A 23,717-nucleotide genomic window follows, 5' to 3' on the forward strand; every position below is an offset into this window, starting at 1 on the left:
TTTTTAGTGGTATCTAATTTTCCACAACTGCTTTTAGGGTTTTCTTGGCAAAGATAATTTCCTTTTCCAGCTCATTTTTTCAGATGAGAAAACTGAGGCAATCAGTGGTAAGCAACTTACCCAGGGTCATGCAGCTGGTATCTGGGGCCAGATCTGAACTTAAGATGAGTCTTCTAGACTCCAGGCCTAGCTCTATCCACCGTGCCACCTAGCTGCCCATATGGAAAACTATAACTCTCCAAACTAAAATTTATTAACTTTATATACTATACTAGAAACTACAGGAAGCTAAAAGAAAGAGCAGAACCTCTCTGCTCAAGGTGAATAAAATATACTGGATGAAGGAGAGAAGGCATAAGTACTCAACTTTTACACTACTTTTGTTTTCTCTTCCAAGAATAATCTTTGGACTGGGAAGGATCAGGATAAAAATGATTAACAGGGAGATGAAACTCTAGATAAATGAGAAAATAATCACTGATCAACTATTTGCCCTTGATACATTCAAATCACCAGTTCTGGATAAATGACCTCCCAGGGTATTAACATAACTGTTGGATGTGACTGCTGAATACATTAAGTCTGACATCATGAAGAGTTAGAGGGCTGGTGCAGAACCAAAAAAGGGAAAATGATGCCCCAATTTTTTCAAAATGGGAAGAGGACACAGTTGGAAATTGTAAGTTCATTAGTTTGACTTTGGTTCCTGGCAAAATTCTTCAGCACATTGTTAAAGGTTTGTCTTGTTAGCATCTGGAAAACAAATGATGATCACTAAGAGACAGCATGATTTCATTAAGGATTCATTAAGGTAATTCCAGAACAGTCTCATTTCCTTCTTAAGAAATTTATTAATTAGTAGATAAAGGGAATATTATATACCTAGTATGACTAAATTTTGAGTAACATTTGATAAAGTTTCTCATATTATCTTCCTGGACAAGATGCAGAGAAAGGGGCTAGGTGATATTATATTTAGATAGATTCAGACCTCAAATGAAGTCATTAACAGGTCAGTATTCCTAGCTTAGGAACCCAGGCTCTCTTTTTGGACCTGGGCTAGTTAACAGTTTTATCAATGATTTGGATAAAAGTATATAAATAACTTATCAAATTTACAGATAACACAAAGCTGGTCATTTAGATAACATTCTGAATTTAAGTCAGGATCCAAAAATACCTGATGGGCCAAACAATGGGCCGAATTTAATAATAAATTTTAAAAGAATAAATATCAATAGAGTCCTACATTTGGGTTAAAAAAATCAAAACATTACAAGGATAAAATGGGGAAGGTGGGGTTAAATACCAATTTTTTGGGAAAAGGTCTGAAGGTTTAGTGTTCCTTGTACTCCATGAGATTAAAAAGAGAAACACAGTATTCAAAAAACCTGACATGATCTTAAGCTGCATTATGAGAGATGCAGTGCCCAAAATGAAGGATGTTCTTTGACCTTGTGAACTGATATCTTGACTACTATATTCAGTTCTGGGCTGGGCATTTTAGGAAGTACTTAACATGATCACATTCAGAAGTAGGTGACTCATATGGCAAGAGGACTTGAGACCCTACTATAAAAGAACCATTTGAAGGAAGTAGGGATAGTTGGCCTGAATAGAAGATTTAGGGCAGAACATTTATTAACTATCCTCAAGTAATTGAAGGATTGTATAAAGAAAATGGATTAGATTTATCTGATGGGCTCCAGGGGGCAGGACTAGGAGTAATGGATAAAAGTTACACTGAACCCAAATCTATCTCTCCACAAGGGTAAGTTTTGTACAAATTGGAATTGTCTAAAAGTAGAACGAGCTGCCTTAGAAGTTGAATCCTTCTCTTACCTGACAGTCTTTAAGTAGCGTTTAAATGGTAAGACGTTAGAGATATAATAGAGAAAATTCCTCATCAGAAATAGAATGGAAAATATATTTGTTTTTCTTCATTTGTTTCAGTCATATCCAATTCTTTGTGAACCTATTTGAGGTTTTCTTGGCAAAGATACTGAAGTAATTTGCCATTTCCTCCTCCAGCTCATTCTATAGATAAGGAATTAACTCTAAGGTGGTACAGATAAGAGTTAGTCTGCTCCCCAAAAAACAATTATAAAAATGAGACCTCAAACACCTGTCCCATGAGCACTCTTTTATCTCTACCAGGACCATCCTGCTGCCTAGTGTTTCCATCTCTAACCCGTTATTATGAGAATGATGTTCTGTCTTTTCCCTTCCTCCTCCTGATTCCATTGTCTTTCCCCACATTGTCTGCTTCTGTATCCCTTTTGACACTTATCTCTGTACCTCTACACCTTATTAAAATATAAGTGCAGGGGGCAGCTGGGTAGCTCAATCTACTTTGGGGGTCAGTGCATTGAGAGCCAGGCCTAGAGAGGAGAGGTCCTAGGTTCAAATCTGGCCTCAGACACTTCCCAGCTGTGTGACCCTGGGGAAGTCACTTGACTCCCATTGCCTAGCTCTTAGCACTCTTCTGTCTTGGAATATTTGGTTCCAAGACAGAACGTAAGAGTTTAAAAAAAAAAAAAGTAAGTGCGGTCTCATCTCACACTGGTATTACAGGCTTTTCAAGTGAGTCCCCAAAGAACTGTCTGCCTCCCATTTTTAAATTTCACAAATTAAATTATCAATTCAGTTTGAATCTGATTCAATTTCCATATCTATAAGAAGGTAATGCTAACTTGGTACTAAGTAGTACAGTAGGACCTTGTTTCACTTGACAATACATTCTAAAGCTCTTCGAGTAAGTTGAAAATTGTGCAAAAAGTGAACTCCATTATTTGACAAGCATTTCTTATATGTGCATACCTAGGCACTTTATGACTTTTCTTATTCTTATCAGAGCTACCAGCATCAATTCTCTTGTACTCTGGGGTCATTGTTAATAATTCAATAGTATTAATGAAACAAAGAGAAACATTGCTCTGACACAGATATGACTTGTCAAGAGCTATGGACAAAGACTGAGGTAGGAATTAATATCTGTTGCAAAACAATGTTATGACTCACTCTAACTCTTCTCAAGAGTTTGAGTGTGGATGGGAGAACTTGCCACAAGACTTTATGCCACCTGGGAAAATGGCATAGATTTAGTGTATAATTAAAAATTTTTATTTCATGTATTTTTTTGCCTTTATTTTTTTTATTGCCAATCACATATACCTGAATTTGAATGTGCAGAGTTTGAGTAAAAAGAGGTCTTACTGTACTACAATATACTACTTTGTAAGCACAAATATAAGATAGCACATTTTAAAGTAGCGGTATATAAAAAAGTGGGAAGAAGGTAGGAAGCCTGGCAAATTCTGACTTTCAGTTTTAGGTCCTATTGTCTAAATTACTCCACCAGACTGATCATATATAACTCACACCATATCCCCAGGAGAAGTCTGAGCTGCCTTCAGTAGAAATCCCTGTACCCGCATAACTTGGAAAGGCTGATCTTGAATTGCCAGTGTCAGCTGATGTAAAAGGTGATTCTTGTGTGACGTCAGATTCACTAAATCCACAATTTGAGAAGGGGAGGAGAAAAAGGAAAAATTCTTAGATTTCTTCAGTTTTACAAGATAAAGCATTCAAAAAATTTTATGTAAATGTGCACACAGAAGCATAATAGAGAATTTCTAAAATGTACAATTTGCATAGTTCTAGGGCACTTTCAGTTGCTGTAGCAACTAGCACTTAATATAATTCCTCTAAGGTAACAATATAGTATGTATGATGAACTCAAATTAATATAGTGTTATTTATAATTTTCATTTTCAAATATTATAACTGCAGAAGCTCATCAAATCTCTAAATAGTTTTTCTCTTTAGACTATCTCTAGTTTTTTAAACATTTGGCATAAACAATTTCATCATCAGCAAATGAGAATCTGAGGGAATAATACAACAATTTAAAATATAACAAACTACATTCTGGATAATCGATACTATTTCAGCAAAAAATGAGTGATTTCTCTTAGATCACAATCACTTGAGGAACATTACTTAAAATGTATTAACATTTGTGATGGGCACAGTGCTACAACCAACAAGCACCAAGTAAGAGTAAAATCTGATGGCACTACAAAGGGAGGAAATGTTTAAAAAAATGTAGGTTTCAAAGCAAGGCTTATCGGAAATAACACTAGAAATACCATCACATGGTATATATCTTAAAGAGATCAAAGGAAAAAGATCTATATGTAAAAAAAGTATTTATAGGTGGATTTTTTTTGTGGTGATAAAGATTTGGAAACTGAGGGCATACCAACAGTTGGGGAATGACTGAATAAGTTAGTTTATTATTGTGGTAGGATACTATTGTGCTATAAGAAATGATGAAAGAGAAGGTTTCTGAGAAACCCTTGAAGACTTACATGAATTGTTGCAATTAACTGAACAGAACCAGAAGCACAATTTATAAAATTACCATAGTGTAAAGGAAAACATCTTTAAAAGACTTAAGGAATCTTGACCAATAATGATGCATCCAGCATTTTTACCTTTGGTAACTTGAGTCTTTCTCATGGCTGTCATTGTGGGGGGAAATTTCATCCAGCTGCTCTGGAAGGGGATGATGATCAACAGCATTTTTGGTAATTCCTTTTCTACAAAAGGTAAAACAATATTATGCTAGCTGTATAAAAAAGAAAAACATCTTTCAAGAATTTGATGTTTTAAAATTAATCATCCATTTCTCTAGAACAGTGATGGACAAACTACGGCCCCAAGGGCCAGATGCGGGCCCCCTGAAATGTTCTATCAGGCTGCATGACACTATTCCTAATCTGATGAATACAATGATTTAGGACACAATACAATGAAACTTGGAAAGAGTTGCCTTAGAAACAGACTGACAGATGAGCATTTCCTTTCCTTTGGCCCCCTCTTTAAAAAGTTTGCCCGTCACTGCTCTAGAACATGTGCATAAGAATGAATTTTGGGGTAGATTAAACTTGTGACTCAATTATCTAAAACAAGAACTCACTCCAAATACCCACAAATTACCAAAACCATTGCTATTTAATGTCAGGAGGGCACTTATATTTTGAAGGATTATTGCATCTGCTATAAAATGTTATATTGGGCAGCTAGGTGGCATAATGTGATAGAGCACAGGGTCTGGAGTCAGACTCTTTCTGAGTTCAAATCTGTTCTCAGGCATTTATTGGCTGGGTGACTCAGGGTAAGCCACTTATGCTCGTTTTCTTCCATTTCCTCATCTGTCAAATGACCTGGAGAAGGAAATGGCAAACCACTCCAGTATCTCTGCCAAGAAAACCCCAAATGGGGTCAAGAAGTGTCAGACTTTACTGAAATGACTAAACAACAACAAATAAAATGATATGGAGAATAAAAAGGCTAACCTCTATATCTGAAAATCTGACAGGACTCTCCAAAGGGAGAGAAGCAAGAAAATTAAGAGACGTATCCACCTAAATTAGACCCAACTACTTTGATAGTGCTTATAAAGCACCATCCTTTGTAAAGATCAGGTTACAAACTCACTGTGAGTACAGAATTTCCTTTTTGCTGTTTTTTCAGCAGTGGGGAATGAATTTGTCTCAACTCTTTTCAACAAGTGTCTCTTAAAACATCACGAACTGGAAAAATACCCAGTCAAGCTTTAGGCATCGAATTCTTGTCTCTGAAACAGACTCTCCTTTTACTAGTTTCATACTAAATAGCACTCAGTGATTCACAATTGTATAGCATCACCGGAAAAATAATGGTATTGAAAGGTGAGTTTTTGTATCAGGGAGGAGCTTGGAAATTACTGCAGAATTTTCCAAATGCAATCCTAAATTGCTCTACTATTCATTGGGCCTACATAACTGTCAATCTGCAAGTGCCTGTACAAAATGTATCCATGGACTGTGTCAACTGCAGGTTATAATCTGGGCGATGTATATGTGTCCGTGTGTATTTATGTATGTATTCTTCATTTCCCTAATTTTTCCTGTATGGCCTGATAGACCCTTCTCTTTTTTAAGTATCTATAGATCTTATTAAGCCATAATCAATCATCAGTATAATGTCAAATACAAACAAGAATCCTCTATCAACCTTTGGACTCTGCATAATACATTTTCCATGGCAGTGACAAAACACTTTTCTTGGCTTGAAATTGATGAGAGGATCAATGATCAAATGTGTCTTTATGCCTACAACTCTCAAGGAATATAATAGGATCTTAACCTATGCTAGTAGAAATTTTGTTGGAGAAATATCAGCAAGGCTCTGCCTTGTTCTAAGCCAGTTAATTATTCCTTTTTCTCTCTCCAATCAACAAAAGAAAATTCTTACATTTTCAATACATTTCAGCCAATTGTATGACTTAGGTGTGGTCCAGAGTCACAGTGGGTCTGAGTGGATTATACTATATTGCTATTAACAACTTTCTTGAAATGATACAAAAATCAAAGAAATGTTTGTTTGTAGGAGGTGGGCACGAAGTGAGAGTTAACAGGACAGCCTGAGTTCTGTACTGATACCTATAACATGACAACCTGACTGTCCCAAATGCATGGAATGTACTTTTCTTACTACCTCACACTCTCTTCCTTAAAAATGCAAGCATCATCTTCTGCATGAAACCTTTCTTGATTTCCACCAACTTTTGTATATTCTTTTGTATATTCTTACATTTATTCCCTTTACATTTATGCCACGTAAATTTATCTAGGTACCTCTTGTCTTATCCCCATCAGAATGTAAGTTTCTTGCAAATAGGGATAATTTTATTCTTTGCATGTGTACTTCCCCGCAGCTGGCACAAAGGACACTTAATAAATGCTTGCCGATGGTCCAAAGTATCAAAATAAGCACTAATTGTATTATAGACTAATTGAATTGTCAGCCTCTGCCTCATTAAAAACTAACCTAATGAACCAACCTAACATCTCTACAATTACCACCGAAACTGCTTTTCTTTGCTTCACTTTCGAGAAGTCCTTTCCAGACTTAGAACAAATAAAAATTTTCTTTAGTCACAGCTCTTTTCATTTTGGAATTATAGTCTGTCGGCTAAGAAGTGTAATCACCACACCGTTTTTATTGAAATGCAGGGGGCGCCGAGGTCTCGGAAAAGGCCTGAACGCATTGGACAATCCTGCAGGCATAAGACCAAGAGGCTTTGCTCGTCCCGGTGAGGGGTGCTTCCGAGCTCTCTAAACCTGGTGTCTAGACTACCCTCTCCAACAGTCGACGCCAGCTTTCTCTCAGCTGGACTAACCCCCACCCTGGGGGGGAGGGGCGGCTCCAGCAGCTCGAGGTTCTTTCCCCTAGTCAGGATACCGCGGCCACCCCTCTTCCGTGCACGCTGCACCCCGCCCCCAGGAGCCGCTGCCGTCCGGTCCCCGCCCGCGGGGCGGGGCCCGCGGGAAGCGAGAGGTGGAAGGCGGAAGGCAGGCACCGGACTCATCCGCGGGCCCCGCTGCCTCCTCCGCGAACCACTCCGCTCCTGCTCTGGGCTGGCGGCTGCGGGAGGGCACTCACAGCTCCAGGCTCTGCGGCGCCGACTTCCGGGTGTATCTGGCGATCATCTTCCTTCTCCTCAGCCGCCACCAGGGAGGGGATCCCGGGGTGGGAGCTTCCGGGCCTGGCCCTCCCACCGGCGCCGGCTCCGCCCCGGCCCCCTCCCGCCACTCTCTGGCCCCGTCCCGCCCCGTCGCCTTGACTCCCGACCGCAGCCTACGCCCGCTTCCCACCCCTACCCCTCCTCTCCCCGCCAGCACCGGAAATGACTGCGCGTGGCGCGTGGCGCGCGGCAGTGACGTCAGCGGCGCGGCGGCGGAGGTGGCGGCGGCGGCGACCCCGCTCCTCCTCTCGTCTTCTCTCCCCTCCTAACATCTCCCCGGCTGGCCTTGCGGGGCGGCGTGGGGCCGGCGGGCCCCGAACATCTCGCCAGCCGGCGGCTGCCTTAGCTGGGTGCGTGAGGGGGGCGGGCGGGCGAACGGGCAGGTGGTTTGAAATGGCCGCGGGCCGCCGCCTGGGTGCGGGGCAAACGGCTCCGTCTTGGTCGGCTCCCCGGGCTGGGGATCGGACGGCTTGAGTGCGGGGCCAGCCCTTGCGAAGGCGATCCCCGCAGTGTTCGTCCTGACCTTAATCACGATGGCAGGAGTCACCACCAACATTTCTGTAGCGCTTCAGCATTTCTGTAGCGCTTATCTTCGGGGCTGTCCGGGCCGCATAGTTGAGGCATCCTGCCCGCTGGCTTGGGTTCCCTGGGTCAATTCCCCTAAACAGCTTCGGGAGCCCGGGCTCTTACTGCCCCCAGTTTACCGTTGAGAACCCCCAAGCAAGACAAGACATTCTCCAGACACCCCACCTCACCCCGCCCCGCCCCCTGGGGTGTGCTCATCGAGGTTGGGAGGGGATAAGGAAAGGCCTTGGTGGGCACCATTACGTTAGCCTCCGATGGGGATGCCACCCTATTGAATAATCTTCTCTCTAATAACTCAGGTTGGATACTTTATGCAAAAAAAAAAAAAAAAACTCGTCCAGATCTCTGGAAACTTGTACCACTGTGTGGGACGAGGAGCTTCATAACTTTGCTGTGAAGAAAAACCTTTTATCTGTTCTCAAGAGTTGCCTCCTTGGTTTATCGAGGCTTGATTTTTCAAATCTGCCTCAGACACTTTCTAGCTGTGTCACCTTGGGCAAGCCATGTAACATTGCCTACCACTTAGCACGCTTCTTCCTTGGAACTAAAACACAATATTGATTCTAAAATGGAAGGTAAAGATGTAAAAAAAAAAAAAAAAAAAGATGATTTAGAGAAAAAAATTGGTATCTTTTAGGGAGACTATTGTGGGTAGGATTTTTTTTTTTAAGAGATCAGCATTTTTGGATTAGAGGACTGTAGACAGGCTTTCTTTGGTGTATGGTAGAATAATAGGGAATATTTATAACGGGTTTTAAGGTTTCCAGAGTGCTTTACAGAGATCTAGATTTTTATTCTTAAAACCATCCTGGGAAATAGGTGCTACTATTATTCCTATTTTAAGGAGAGAAAGTGAAGTACATAGGAATTAAGTGATTTGCTTAGGATCACACTGATGAACATTGACAGGAACGATTTGAACAAAGGGCCAACACTTTATCCACTGTACCTTGTAACTTTCTTTTCAAAGAGGAGGGGAGAGGCACAGATAAAGATAATAAGTAAGTGCTTAAAGGTGGATTTTAATTCCAGCTGTCCTGGAATTTGTCCTGACTCAAGGCCCAATGCTTTTTTCTGCTGTACCATAGGCCACCCAGTAGTAAATGGCAAACCATCAAACCCTGGTCATCAAATTTGAAATACATTGCACTCTTTCATTTTTACCTTGCCTCTCCCATTTAATTCATCAAAGACTTATTCAGTACCTACAGTATGCAAGACATTGAAGGGGCTACAAAAAGGAAAAAAAAAAAAAGGATTCCTTCCTTAAACTTTCTGTAAGAACCTTAAAGGAAGAAACTACAGCCTACAATAATTATAATATATAGATATATCTTACATTTTATAGCATATAAGACATACAATATCATACAAAGAGGCCAAAAGTACATTGATGAGATATACGATGAAATGAGAATTCAAAGTTGGGAAGAACAAGTTGGGGCTAAGAGTATCAGAGTAGATTGCATGAAGAATGTAATATTTGAGCAGCACTTTGAAAGTACATCATGAAAATTTTATGAAATGAGGATACCAGTTACAAAGCAGTTTGTGAGATTCACATTATTAAAACTTTGAAATACAGTTTTTCAAGAACAAGAATGGAGGGGAACATGAAGCTGGCAATGATGGAAGATGCAGTGGAGTATCATCTGTTTTTGTTACCAGAAGAACCAAAAGATCCAGAAAAGCGCAAAGAGCTCCTTCAGAAGTATATTGCATCAATAACGACTGAGTATGCATCTCTACTGGTCTCCTATATATGGCAAAATCAACCTTTTAATCTCAGATACACACCTGGTAAAGGTAAAGGTCTACTTCTCATTTTGATACTTTTGATTCTTACATGTCATTCTTACAAGTAATGATCTTTTTTTCTGGGTTTTTATTCTCTTGTTTCTCTGCTTGTTGCTTAGGCTCCCTTACTCAATTATCATCCTTGTCCCTCTCTCTAAATTGAATAAACCCTAAGACTCTGGCATTGGCTTTCTTTTCTTTCTGTACAGGTTCTTGCCCAGTTATATCATTAGTTCTGTGAATCCAATCATCATTTCAACACAGATGACTCCTATTGCTATATATCCAATTGTAGTTTCTGCCCTGAGCGCCAGTTAGGAACTTACTGGACATTTTTCATTGGATGTCATGTATTTTTATCTAATTGATGGTATCCAAAACAGAACCTATAACCTTCCCCCAAACCTTTCTTTCCTAACTTCTCTCTAAGATACCACCATCTTTCTAGTTACCCAGGTTCACACCTTTCAAGTTATTCTAAATCTTCACGTTCCCTCCTTTGCCCCCCAATTGACAAATATCCCTTGTACCTCCTTAACATTTCACATTCCCAGCTCCTTCTCTATGTTTACACCATAGCTATTCTAGTTCAGGAATTTATCACTTTTCACACAAATTATTAGAATAGCTTGCAATTTGGTCACTTTAATCTTGTTCCTCTCTGCTCTGTCATCCACATACTTACCAAATGGATATTCCCAAAACACAGGTCTGATGGTGTGTCCATTCTCCTCAAGAAACTCTTGGCACTCTCTCTTGCCTTTGGGATAAAATATAAACTGTTTTGTCTGACATTTAAAACTCTTCACAGATTTGGTTCAGTTTTCTCTTTCTGGAGGATTATACATTTTTCTCTTTCACCCACTGTATCCCAGCCAAACTGGCTCACTTATCATTGTCTGTGAATGATCTTCTCTACCTATGCCCAAGTTGTCCTCCATGCCTAGAATACTTTCCCTTCTTACTCTGCCTTTTGGCATACCTGGTTCTCTTTATGGCTCAACTGAAAACCTCTTCCTACAGTATAGTTGATTTCCCCAGTTGTTAGTGACAATGTCCCAAATTTCTTTGTATCCGTGTTGTCTATTTTGAAAATTTAACTTCTCTGTGTATATATTGTCCCCATTCCCTCCCCACTATAGAATAGAAGTTCTTTGGGGTCAGAGACCTTTTATTTGGTTGTTTTGTTTTTTTTTGTCAGCTCCAAACATAGTTCTTAGGACATAGAAAATACTTTATAAGTGTCTTTTGATTGGTCAATTTGGCATCATCAGGTAAGACATGTTTCACCTAGCTCAAATTTTCACATAACCAGTTGACATTTTTATTCCCATGATATTTTTTTTAGTGAAAATCTTTCTAAAATGAATTGCAAACTTTTTTGTCTTGGCTAAGAAGAATAAGGCAAATATTCATTTACCTTGGGCATTTTGTTATCTGGCCTTTCCTTAGCATATTACTCTATATCCTTCTCCCTTTGACTCTGCAGACCATCCTATCAATACTGTCTTATTGCTGTTGCTTTTGGATAATTGCTCTCTGGCTTCATTCATTCTGCTAGTGAGTCGCCAAACCAAAACCTCCTTCCTTTTTCAACAGTCCACCATTTGTATAGTTTTCTTGTATTGAGGTTAGGGACTATCTCACTTCTTATTGGTATTTCAGTCTGATACTTGACATGGCAGACTGCAGTTTCATTCATTCACTCACTCATCTATCAATGTACTTGAACTATAGTGTCTGTACTGTGGTAGTGCCCTTAGAAGGACTCACAATGCCCATGGCTATAAATGTACCATTGATTCTCATTCAGTTCTTTCTGCTGTCAGTGCTTTTAACCCATGGCATTATTTTTTGAATCATTGAATGATGGCATGGAGTTAACTTGGCTTTTTTGGTGACATACTAGCTACTCAGATCTTTTCCTTTACTTCCTAGTTCACTGTTAGAGACTAGTGAAGTTCTGTCAGTGTCTTATCACTTATGACTTCTGTCTCAATGGTATATTATACTGTTCTATTTGACAGTATTGCAAAGCACAATTAACATGATACACTGACAGATAGTTGCCATTCATTTCAGTTTGGCTCTGCAGTTTCTCTTTTGATGCTTAAAGCCAATCTATTTATATTTGATTTTTATGGAAATCTCTACCAGCCATGTTATTAGCTGGAATACTTCCTAACCTGGTGTGTTTGCAATGATAAATTGGTTTATCGGTTAAGAAACCTTATATTCTCTTGCTTTCAGGTAACATTCCTGCTCATATTGTTGGTGTAACTAAATTTGGGGACAACATTGAGGATGAGTGGTTTATTGTTTACCTTATAAAGCAGATTACAAAGAAGTTTCCAGAATTAGTAGCAAGGTACAGTACTACAATTACTTCTAGAATACTCAGCATTTTATTGTAATTGAGCGAATAACTTTGTATTATGTTCAGTCCATTGCAAAATAGATTTAAAAAGTTAATATTGAAAAGATGTTTTGACGAATTTTCTATTTTTAAAGTTTTTTCTTATGAAAGATTAAAGTGTATTCTAGGTGAATTCTCTTTTCCCCAGAGCTCAAATATAACCAGAAGTAGATATATTTTTAAATTAACATGTAAAACACACTTCCACATTGGTCATTTTTGTAAGACCACACTCATACAAAACCAAAATTCCAAAATAAAACTATAAATGCACAGATGTGAAAGATAGTATGCTTTGATTCACATCCATCTGACTCTAATAGCTCTTTCTCTGGAGATGGATAGCATTCCCCATTATAAATTCTTCAGAATTATCCCACGTTATAGACTTGCTGAGAGTAGCCAAATTTTCACAGTTGATCATCATACAATATGCTGTTACTGTGTACAGTATTTTGGTTCTATTTATTTCACTCTGCATCAGTTCATATAGATCTTTCCAGCTTTTTCTTTTTTTTTTTTTTTTTTTTTTTAAACTCTTACCTTCCGTCTTGGAGTCAATACTTTGTATTGGCTCCAAGGCAGAAGAGTGGTAAGGGTAGGCAATGGGGGTCAAGTGACTTGCCCAGGGTCACACAGCTGGGAAGTGTCTGAGGTCAGATTTGAACCTAGGACCTCCCATCTCTAGGCCTGGCTCTCAATCCACTGAGCTACCCAGCTGCCCCCTCTTTCCAGCTTTTTCTAAAAATCATCATGCTTATCCTTTCCTGTAGCTCAATAGTATTCCATCACCAACATGTACCACAATTTGTTCAGTCATTCCCCGGTTGATGGACATCCCTTTGATTTCCAAAGTCTTTGCCACTACAAAAAGAGCTTCTATAAATGTTTTTGTGCAAGTAGGTCAGCTCCACAACTCCCCCTCCCTTTTTGGGATACAGATCTAGTAGTGGTATTATAAGATCAAAGCGTATGTTCAATTTTATGGCCCTTAAAACAAACAAACAAAAAAACTTTTCTTGAATTTGTTTAACTGGTCCCTAGCCATGCTTTTATTTTCCTTCAAGAAATAGAATATCAAAATCAATGTTAAGTAAAACCAGTCATTAACCCTTGTAGAAAGCAAACTAGATAAATAATAAAACTCAAAAATGCTCAATTCTGGCTCGTGTTTCCTTTTCAATACTAACTTATGACAGTTGTTCCATATACTTCCAGTAGAGGGGGAGCTTGTCATTTGATTTTTGTTTAGTCCTTTTGATTTTTGAAGTCATTTCTGAAATTCAGATCCTTTTCAGTCAACCTTCCCTCCACAACCTTCCACCCCACTCCGCCAAAATCCCAAATAATGAATAAGATGCTTTCTACATGAATCTTTTTTAGTTTTTTTTAAAGCACTAGTAACTTATTTTTTTTCTTTATTTAGATAAGAGAGAAAACAAGTTGTCACTATAAATTCATATGACCTTTCAATCCTGTCGTAACTCATTTTTTGCTAACCATAGGATGTTGGTTGTTCTTGATGTAAAATAACAAGTCTCATTAAAGTTCATATGTCCAGTGATAGAAAAAATTAAAAGTAAAGCATTCATCTTTAAAGGTCTATAAATCATAACCATCAACAGTGTTTTATATAACATGAAATATTGAGAAGAAAATTTATTAGTGAGAGGAAAAACATTTTCATTATTATACATAAAATGCAAGTCCTAAAAGTGCTATATTAAAATTTTGCCTATTGTTGCCACCAAAGCAGACTTGATTAATAGTCATCTTCATGAACAAAACTGATATTTCCTTTGAAATAGGATTGAAGACAACGATGGTGAGTTCTTGCTAATAGAAGCTGCTGAATTCCTCCCTAAATGGTTGGATCCTGATAATAGCACCAACAGAGTAAGTGTACCTTGTTGTGGATGGACCAAGAAGAAATCCATGTCTTGATTTTCCTATATTTACACAGGTATCAGCAGGAAGGGTGTGTCTATTCTTTATGTCAATTCCTGTGTCTTTCATTAGGTGTTTTTTCACTGTGGAGAGCTGTGCATTATTCCAGCACCACGGAAATCTGAGGAAATATCCTGGTTACCTGCATCACCTCCCACAATTAGTCAAGCACTAGAGATTATTGCCAAGCACTCAGAAAAAATCCTTGCCTCAGAATCTATCCAAGCAGCAGTGAACAAACGAATCAAAGGGTAAGAAACAGTATATTTTTTCTCTCAGAGGAATAAGCATTATTTTTTCCCCTTGCCTCAGAATACTTTCAGACAAACAAACCAGAAAAAATGGTGTCTTCTTAAGGTCTCTCACTCTTGTCCCCTTCCATCTCTTCACTTTTCTTCTCTTTCTTCCCAGTCTTTCAGAGCCTATAGATAGATAGATGGATGCATAGATAGATAGATTTAGATCTGATTCTTTTTCCTTAAGTCCATTAGAAGCATAAACTATAGCCTGATCTGGGGGTGTTTCTTAACAACATTGCTGCCCATCATAGGTACCCGGAAAAACTCCAAACGTCCCTTCATCGAGCTCACTGCTTCCTTCCAGCTGCTGCGGCAGCAATTTTGAAGCAGCATCCTCGGTTGGTAGCTGCAGCTGTCCAGGCTTTTTATTTACGGGATCCTATTGACCTGCGAGCCTGCCGAACTTTCAAAATATTCTTGCCAGAAACACGTGTAATGACTACGGTAAGATACTGCTCTTAGTCTTTTCTCTCCTTTGGTGGATTGGAATTCTCTTATTAAATTTTTGTAAGGAATAGTTGATTTAGTAAGTCCCCATCTGTCTTTCCCTCCAAAATAAGGAACTCAGATTCAGAGACTGAGTAATTGTTGACCTAAATTGTTCTCAGTTCTTCTGTGGAACATAGGATTATTTTTCACTCTGCCCCAAATATGTCATATAACAAGACTAATGCTAAGAACTACATCAGAGAACTGAAAATAATGTGTTTTATCTCAAATTGTGTATGAAAGTCTTAACCCTCCCAAATAGCGGGTCGATTTTTTTTTCCCCACAGGAAATGGAAGTTAAAATCTGTTTTTTCTTTTTATTCATGCAGGTCACATTCACAAAGTGTTTGTATGCACAGTTGGTACAACAGAAGTTTGTGCCAGACCGCCGAAGTGGGTACAGTCTGCCTTCTCCATCCCACCCCCAGTACCGAGCACATGAACTGGGCATGAAACTGGTAACATTTATGGGAGATATTTTTATTTTATTTTCTTTAAGTATAGGATAACTTCTAAAATCAAATATTCCTTTTTAATGTGTCCGAGTTCTTGTCTAATTTATTAGTAATTTTTCATCGTTCAAGAATTTTTTTTTTTGCAAGTCTCTGCCAGAGCAACAATGGGAATTTTCTTGATCAGAAATACATTGTTTTTGTGATTTTCCTTCCCCTTGTATCTTCTTCTAGAGTTCCAGGTGCATATCCTCTCAGAGGCAAGTCTACCTTTCCTCTTCTAAATGAGCACAGTGATTAAACTTCTTTTGTTTTAATTTATGCCAGCTTCATTTATTTGTAACATAGTTTTTATTTCCAAGGGAGTTTTTGAACTTATGTTTCTAGTTGAATTGAAATTCATAAATTTGTCTTGAAAGTTATATAATCAATTACAAGAGCTGCTTTTTTTTTTTTTTTTTAACCCTTGTACTTCGGTGTATTGTCTCATAGGTGGAAGAGTGGTAAGGGTGGGCAATGGGGGTCAAGTGACTTGCCCAGGGTCACACAGCTGGGAAGTGGCTGAGGCCGGGTTTGAACCTAGGACTTCCTGTCTCTAGGCCTGACTCTCACTCCACTGAGCTACCCAGCTGCCCCTCTACAAGAGGTGCTTTTTAAAAGACATAAAAATTTCAGTGAGTTTTTGCCTTTTTGTAATTCAGAGGGTAATAGGATTATGGAATTTAAAGCTGAAAGAGACCTTTGAGAGAATCAGGTTCATCTCTCCTATTTTATAGATGAAGAAACAGACCCAAAGAGGTTGAGTCTGGCTTGCTTAAGATCACACAGTTAAAATGTTAGAGAAGCAGGATTGAAGTCCAAGTGCTCAGATTCTTTATACTACACCATGCCTTCTTTCAAATTTAATAACCTGTAAAACATTCAGAAACTTGATACCAAATCCAGGTTTTCACAGCTCTCTATAGCTGTCCTAGCTAACTGTCTCTTGAACCTGTGTAAATATAACAACTGCAATCACTATTTTTCCTCCTTTTTATTCCTGTATCTGTTTTAGGCTCATGGCTTTGAGATTTTGTGTGCTAAATCCAACTCACTTCCTGACTTCAAGAAGTCTCTAATGACTACCACCTCTCTTTGGAATGGCTTTCTTGACAGTCTGAAAGCAAATGGCTTTTTTGAGGTAGGAAAAATAATGTATTTTTTGTATACACAACTCAAGAAGAAATAACACAACTACTTAAAATCCTTACACATATGAAATGTGATATTTTTGGTAGGATGTCTGGGGTGGCAGACAAATATAGTGGCTTACTGCCATGATGGAGATGAATAATCTTCTGATCAGTATTGAATGATCTGCATTTTTCAGGGAGAAATAGAAAGCTCTGCCAAGTACGTGCAGAAACTACACATGGCAAAGAACTACTTTGAGCATTCTGTGAATAGGCCAGAAAGGTAAGATTGTCTCTTTCTATCTAACATTGATGTTTTATTTATCAAGAAAGGCAAAGAGTCAATGAAAAAGTAGTTTTTAAGCCCTTATTATGTGTCAGGCACTGTGCTAGGTACTTGAGATATAAGAACAAAGAGTGAAATATGGTTTATTTTTATCAGATCTTTGAAGGGGATTTAGAGAGGAGGAGAAGTAAGTATGTAAAACTGGCTACCTCTGATTTATAATGGGGTCTTTGGGAGAAGAGAAAGAGAATAAGCCTGATAAATTGTGGCTATCTCAGACATAAATAAAGCCCGAGATAAAGGAAAAAAATAGGAAGAATGTTTTAAGACAGATGTATCAAACTCACAGCCTACCACCACAGCCTGAATCAGATTAAAATGAAATTGGGAAATATTAAAAAAAAAACACAATAAAAATACAAGAAAACATAGATAACGTTAATTTGTGCTTTTCTAACTCATTCACCCAGCAGAGATCTGTTTCTGTTAAATTAGGAGACAGCATGAGGCTACAGGAAAATGCCCAGACTAAGCTGCTGGCTACACTGTCCACTTCGGAAGTGACCCCTGGCAGATGTGGCCCAGCAGGCAGAGGTGCATCTCTGTTCATCCCCCATAGAAAGCCATGAATCTGCTGAACTCACCTTCCCCTATAAGCTAGATGCTACTCCTGACTTCTCCATTTATAAATGATACCACCATTTTTCCCCGAGGCCAAGGTTCAAAATCCTAGAGTAATCTTTCATCTCTGATTCCTCCTCACATTGCTTCCAACTCTAGTCAGTTACCAAGGGCTGCATTTCTGCCTTGCCAGTGGATCTCACAACCACCCTTTCTTTTCCTAATGCCATCACCTGAATTTCTCTGTAGTCCTCCTTCACTCTTCTTAACTGGTCTCCTCATCTTCACTTTCTCCTCTTCTAGCCCCTCCAACTTAATGACTCAGAGATTGTCTCATGTTTCTGATCTTCTAAACTGAGAAACTACCCAGTGACTCCTGAATAGAGACTGACCTTCCAACCATACTCTTTCTCTCTTCTGTGTACCTAGCCAGGCTGAGCTTCTGAGGTTCCCAAATCCATTCTCCACTTTTTTACCTCCACACTTTTCATGCTAAAAGTCATCTAAAATTCCCTCCCTCATCCGTGTCACAGATACAAAGCTGGGATGGGTCTTAACCCATTCAGACTGAGTCCCGAGGGCTGAAATGATTTTCCAACCTCCCTTCGAGAGCAGAGCTTGGACCATATCTAAGATCCTATTGTCTCCTGCCATGGCCTTCCATGGTTGTTCTCAGCCCAACTGAAATGCCATTTCTTACTCCACATAAGCTTTGCTGATTTTTTAAAGTGCACTCGCTCGCACTTTCACTCTCGCACATTCTCCCTTTCCCTTTCTCTCTCCTTCTTCCTCTCCATCTGCCTCTCCCTCTTTTTCTCCCTCCCTTCCTTTTCTGCACCCCTACACCACTTTGTATGCCCCTTATAGTTTTCTGTGCTATTGTTTTTTTTTAAAACCCTTGTACTTCGGTGTATTGTCTCATAGGTGGAAGAGTGGTAAGGGTGGGCAATGGGGGTCAAGTGACTTGCCCAGGGTCACACAGCTGGGAAGTGGCTGAGGCCGGGTTTGAACCTAGGACCTCCCGTCTCTAGGCCTGACTCTCACTCCACTGAGCTACCTAGCTGCCCCCTGTGCTATTGTTTTACATCTTATATTGTAAGCTACTTGAGAGCAGGGGCTATGCTATACTTGTCTTTATCTCTCTTCTTCGCTGTTTACTGAACACTCATGGTAGGTAACCAATCAATATTTCTTGAATAAATGACTTGATAGGTAACTTTATTTTACTTCATTAGAAATAGGTTAGACAGAATTCCAACAGTTTTCATTATCAGCCACGTCACCTGTGTGGCTAATGAACCTTCTAACATTTTTTTTTCCAAATCTATGTATTTTCTCATTACAATTAGTGAAAAGAACACTAGACTAGAAAACAGGAGACCTGAGTTCTAGGTCCGGCTCTTCCACTAAATGACTTTAGGCCAATTAATAATCTTTCTGCAGCATTGGTTTTCTAATCGGTTAAAATGAAGTTGTTGGACTAGATGATCTCATCTCTTCTTGTTAGGACTAAAATTCTATGTGTGATTAACTAATTCCTAGGTCTCAAAATGAGAGAATTGCACATCATTTTATTTTCCTTATTGTAGCCTTCTTGACGTAAGCCCAGGGGAAGAAATCTTAACCTTATTACAAACATTGCCCTTTGACCAGGAGGAGCTGAAGAAAGAAGAAGCTAATCTCTGCAGTGAGGATGGTGAGTGACTATTTGAGTGGAACAGGTGGGAAAGAGTACAGCATATAGCAGCATATCAGAATGCATTTCTCCTTGTCATGTGATGAATGCAACAGGATTATTTCTTTATTCACATGAACTGACAGCTAGTTGTTTTTAAAATACTTTTTGGTTAATTACTTTCAAATGCCTTTTTTTTTTTTTAGGGAGAGGGTAATGTTAATGTTATTTTTTGAAATCCATACAAACTTCTTAGAAGGAAATATTCAGCCATAGAATTACTCTTCTTTGTCTCATCTTCTTGGTGTTTCAGGACTGATCTTTTTTTTTTAAAATCCTTACTTTCTGTCTTAGAATTAGTACTGTGTCTTGGTTCCTAGACAGAAAAGTGGTATGAGGTAAGCAGTGGGGGTTAAGTAACTTGCCCAGGGTCACACAGCTAGGAAGTGTCTGAGGCCACATTTGAACCCAGGACCTCTTGTCTCTAGGCCTGACTCTCAATCCATTGAGCTACCTAGCTGCCCCCTCAGGACTGATCTTGAACAAGTTGTGGAAATGTTCTTATAGTGGTGCTTTCTTCTCTTGTCAGATGATCGCTGGCTGTATATCTCTCCAGATCAGCTGGACCAGGTTCTGCAGGAAGCAACTGGTAAAGACAAACCAGCGGTCACTCCCAAAGGAGAGGAGCCAAATTTTGACTTAAACAAAGTCGCAGACAGCATGAAATCATTTGTGTCCAAAGTCTCATCCCACAAAGGAGCAGAACTGCCTCGGTGTGTGGAGTTGACTCATATTGGCTAGTCTAGGTGTTTCCCCTTACCCGCCCTCACAACACACAAAAAGAGACAGGCAGGTGGTCCAGAATTTTTGTGAGGATCAAAATTAATATACAAAATACTCCAAGTATTATAATTTTACGAAGTTTATAACAACTTGAAGCAAGAAGGAAAAACAGCAAAACCTCAGCAAAGAAAAAAGCCTGCGGGAGAAGAGTTAGAAAGATGCAGTTTCAGAACTTATAAACAATTACATGAAGACACAAATGTAGTGGAAGGGAAAAAGGATGCTGGGAGATGAAAGGAATTCTGAGGAACATAGTCCAAAGGTTCAAGAATTTCTAATTATACATGGCATAACCACTAGAGTTGAAATCAGTGTCTGAACATTACATTTCTTTAGCACAGTAAGGTTTATGAAACACAGCAATACTGTGAGGTGTTTAATGTAAGTAGTGGTATTCCCAAGGCTTTGGGGGATGAAGTATTATATTTTCAGGAGGACGACATTGCCTCTGATCTCAGCTCTTTTATTCACTACCTCTACAAAGTTGGACAAGGGAGGAAATGTAGCTTAATAAAAAGGATCTGGGATTGGGAGTCAGGGGATCTGGGTTTGAGTTCAAATGCTGCCACTCATTATTAACCAGGTGACCTTCAATAAGTCTTTAGTTTCCCTATATGTAGAATAAGGGAGTTGGACTAGATGCAAGTGTTATTAACTCATATTTATATAAAGCTTTAAGGTTCATAAAGCACCTTCCTGTGATGATGTACCCTGTGATGGGCTTAGGTGATTGTGCCTCAGCAGGTATCGAGGCACAATTTGAACTTGGGATCCTGACTCCTGGTCCATGCCTTCCTGCATGTCTAGGTGATAGCCATCTATTAGAGGCAGACACAGCAGGACAACAGGAAGAATAAGTAATAGCAGAAAGCTAGATGCCTACTGAAAAGTAAACTGTATGCTGACTCAGTGAAGTAGCAGTTCAGAATGATGGGCAAATGTGGTGGTCCAGAGTTATCAGGAAGAGGTTAAAAGTTTGTTTCATTAGGTCTATAATTAAGCGTTCAGTAAGACAGATCCTTTTAAAGTTTTGGTGTTTGAAAAGGAAGCTTCATTTATCTAGAAAATTCTCTCAGGATCATGAAATGGAATATTCTCTTTTCTTGTGGTCTTCTCTCCCTCTGTTGCTTCTTAGGGAGCTTAGTGTTGGGAACACAAAGTCATCTCACTCAAAGCTTTCTTCTAAAGTACCATTGCTCCATTGTATTTTCTGAGGTTATTCCCAAGTGGCCAGTCACCCATTTAGAGTAGGAGCATCTTGGTATGCCAAAGGGCCATGACCCCAGAAAAGGGTTTATTGTGGCTTTTTTTTTTTTCCAACTCGTAGGGAGCCTTCTGAGGCGCCTATCACCTTTGATGCAGAGTCTTTCCTCAATTACTTTGACAAGGTTTTGGGTGAGTCACAATGTGCTTTTTCCTGACATTTTCTGAAGTTGTGTGGCTGAGGGAGGGGAGGGCATTAGACTTGGGACATGAGAAATCTAGGTTCTTGACCTAGTTTTGAACTACTGCATCTGGTGAATCTGCTCTCCTAAAGAGATCAGTGGGGAATGTCTCTCAATGTTTTTAAGGCCACGTTCTCATCTCACTTTGTCTCTGCTGACTAGCGCTGATCTTTCAGGCCTTAACCTAGCATTACTTGGCATGTTTTCCACAACCACTTGAGGACCCTGACCCTGCTGACTTGCCTGTCAGCATTTCCATTTCATTGAGGGTGTAATTATGAGATAGCCAAACTCAGCAAGTGGTGCTCTAGCCTCCTGACAGCATCTAACCTTTTTTTAGTAACTTGTTTCTCTCTTTGGTTTTTGCTCTCACTTTGCCAGGTTCTGATGAATCAGACTCTGATGACTTCTATGATGATCTGGATGAGGAGGACTCTGTATACCTAAACGGTGATGGTGACTTGGACCTTGGAACCCAGCGTCCTGAGGGAAAGGCCTTTGCAAGAGAAACTCTAGAAACTATCAAGTCATACATGGCACAGATGGACCAGGAGCTAGCACAAACTAGCATTGGAAAAAGCTTCACCAACTGGAAACGCAATGTAAATATGTTTTCTTCTTTCTTTTCTGAGACACAGGAATCAGCGAGAACACAGAAACCTTAAATTTTTTTTTTTTTTACAAATCATTGTCTTAAATTGGATTTTATGTTTTACAAAGAGAAATCTCCATCAGAAGGTAGTCTAGGTAGGATTGTTCTTGTTTCTTGTAAAGGACACTCAGTACTGAATGTTGCACCACAAGGTCAATAGAACCTAGAACCAGAACTTACCATATCCATGCTAACTGTGACAAATCTTTAAAGGAGGGGTAGGGAAGGTGCTACAAGGTTAAGTGTGCATCCTGGCCTCAGACACTTTTGAGCTGTGTGATGCTGAGTAAACCACTTAACCCTAATTGCCTAGTCCTCAGTATTGATTCTAAAAGAGAGGGTAAGAGTTTTTAAGAAAATAAAGGAGAGCAGGAAAACCAGAGGAAGTGACAGATCTGGAAGAGAGGCAGACCAAAGTGCCTGTTAGCATTCAGGAATCTGCTGAAGCAAGCTAATATCCTGAGCATCTCTCTTGAAATCCTTCAGTAGAGGGAGGAAATCTATTTAGTTTGTAGAAGAGCTTCTTGCAGATATCATTTCAATATTTGGAACTAAAGGTAAGCATTTGGAGATTGGGTCATCTGGGAGAGGACAAGTCATTTCTTCTCCTTTTAGGTCTCAAGTTCAGGTCTTAGCTTTACTCTGTTTCAGTTAAGCTTAAATCAAATGGTTGATCATAGCTTTGTCTTCAAAATCTCATGCTTTTTCCCTCTCCTTGGTCTTGATTATCTGTAGGAAAACTTGCCAAAGGAACTGTCTGAAACTCTTGACATTGACTCAGATGATGATGAAGCTACAGCAGATGGCCATGTTCTGGACCCTTTGGACTTGGATGTGAACTTGGTTACAAATGTCTTGGAATCTTACCATTCCCAAGATGGACTGGCAGGACCAGCTTCTAACCTTTTACAGAGCATGGGTGTGCAGCTCCCTGATGACATAGATCACAGACATACCAGCCAGTAACTGCAAGATTAATCTGATAGCCAATAAAGAGTCAGTCTGATGTGCACTATGCTGCTTCAGTCACTAATTTAACAAACACAGCAGGGTGACTATCAACATCTCGGGAAGATATGGGATTTCTACATGATTTTTCTGCTCAGTCTGAGGCCGTGTCTTTTGACCCTTGATATCTGTGACATTTGTACCTTTTTCAGCCTCCCTTTCCTGGCCAGGCGTGCCCAAGGCAGTCAGTAAGCATTTCTTAAGCACCTACTCTGTTCCAGACACTGTGGATACAGAAAAAAGAGCAAAAGAGTCCTTGCTCTTGAGGAGAACCTTGCTATCTAATCTGTGCTTCTACTTCCCTGGATCTGCCTTCCTTGTTCTCTCCAGCTGAGCTCTCAGGCCAATAAGCCATCACCATGTACATAAGGCCTCAGCTATGGATGGCCGTGGGGATCCTCTGCATAGATAAGGCAGGATATGAGGGGGAAAGCATTATATTCTAGTCAAGAAA

General features: G+C 39.5%; 2 protein-coding genes across 2 annotated transcripts in view; one reads left to right on the forward strand and one right to left on the reverse strand.

Moving 5' to 3' along the window:
• Window positions 1-7,697, reverse strand: part of FAM149B1 (family with sequence similarity 149 member B1) — a 46,131-nt gene extending 38,434 nt beyond the window's left edge. The window contains exons 1-3 of the mRNA XM_044662815.1: window positions 7,495-7,697; window positions 4,500-4,604; window positions 3,382-3,511 (exon numbers count right to left, since the gene is read on the reverse strand). Of these exons, the coding sequence (XP_044518750.1) occupies window positions 3,382-3,511; window positions 4,500-4,604; window positions 7,495-7,541 (282 nt within the window). The 5' untranslated portion in view covers window positions 7,542-7,697. The remainder of the gene's footprint in view (window positions 1-3,381; window positions 3,512-4,499; window positions 4,605-7,494) is intronic.
• An 86-nt stretch (window positions 7,698-7,783) lies between these two features.
• On the forward strand, window positions 7,784-23,267 carry ECD (ecdysoneless cell cycle regulator). The gene is made up of 14 exons (XM_044659082.1): window positions 7,784-7,926; window positions 9,747-9,967; window positions 12,209-12,326; window positions 14,183-14,270; window positions 14,394-14,572; window positions 14,872-15,064; window positions 15,439-15,567; window positions 16,616-16,741; window positions 16,931-17,016; window positions 19,230-19,336; window positions 19,905-20,088; window positions 21,486-21,553; window positions 21,985-22,205; window positions 22,991-23,267. Exons 2-14 carry the CDS (start codon window positions 9,763-9,765, stop codon window positions 23,219-23,221), a joined length of 1,935 nt encoding a protein of 644 aa, XP_044515017.1. The 5' UTR covers window positions 7,784-7,926; window positions 9,747-9,762; the 3' UTR covers window positions 23,222-23,267.
• The last annotated feature ends 450 nt before the right edge of the window (window positions 23,268-23,717 follow it).

This window comes from Gracilinanus agilis, chromosome 2 (assembly GCF_016433145.1).
Source record: "Gracilinanus agilis isolate LMUSP501 chromosome 2, AgileGrace, whole genome shotgun sequence".
In the NCBI taxonomy this organism is placed as follows: Eukaryota; Metazoa; Chordata; class Mammalia; order Didelphimorphia; family Didelphidae; genus Gracilinanus; species Gracilinanus agilis.

What these genes read in the sequence shown, in the direction of transcription:
- ECD (XM_044659082.1), top strand. Translation starts at nt 9,763, where the DNA reads ATGGAGGGGAACATGAAGCTGGCAATGATGGAAGATGCAGTGGAGTAT. An exon ending in CTGATAATAGCACCAACAGA is followed by an intron (nt 14,271 to 14,393) that starts GTAAGTGTACCT and finishes GTCTTTCATTAG; the next exon opens with GTGTTTTTTCACTGTGGAGA. An exon ending in TCACCAACTGGAAACGCAAT is followed by an intron (nt 22,206 to 22,990) that starts GTAAATATGTTT and finishes GATTATCTGTAG; the next exon opens with GAAAACTTGCCAAAGGAACT.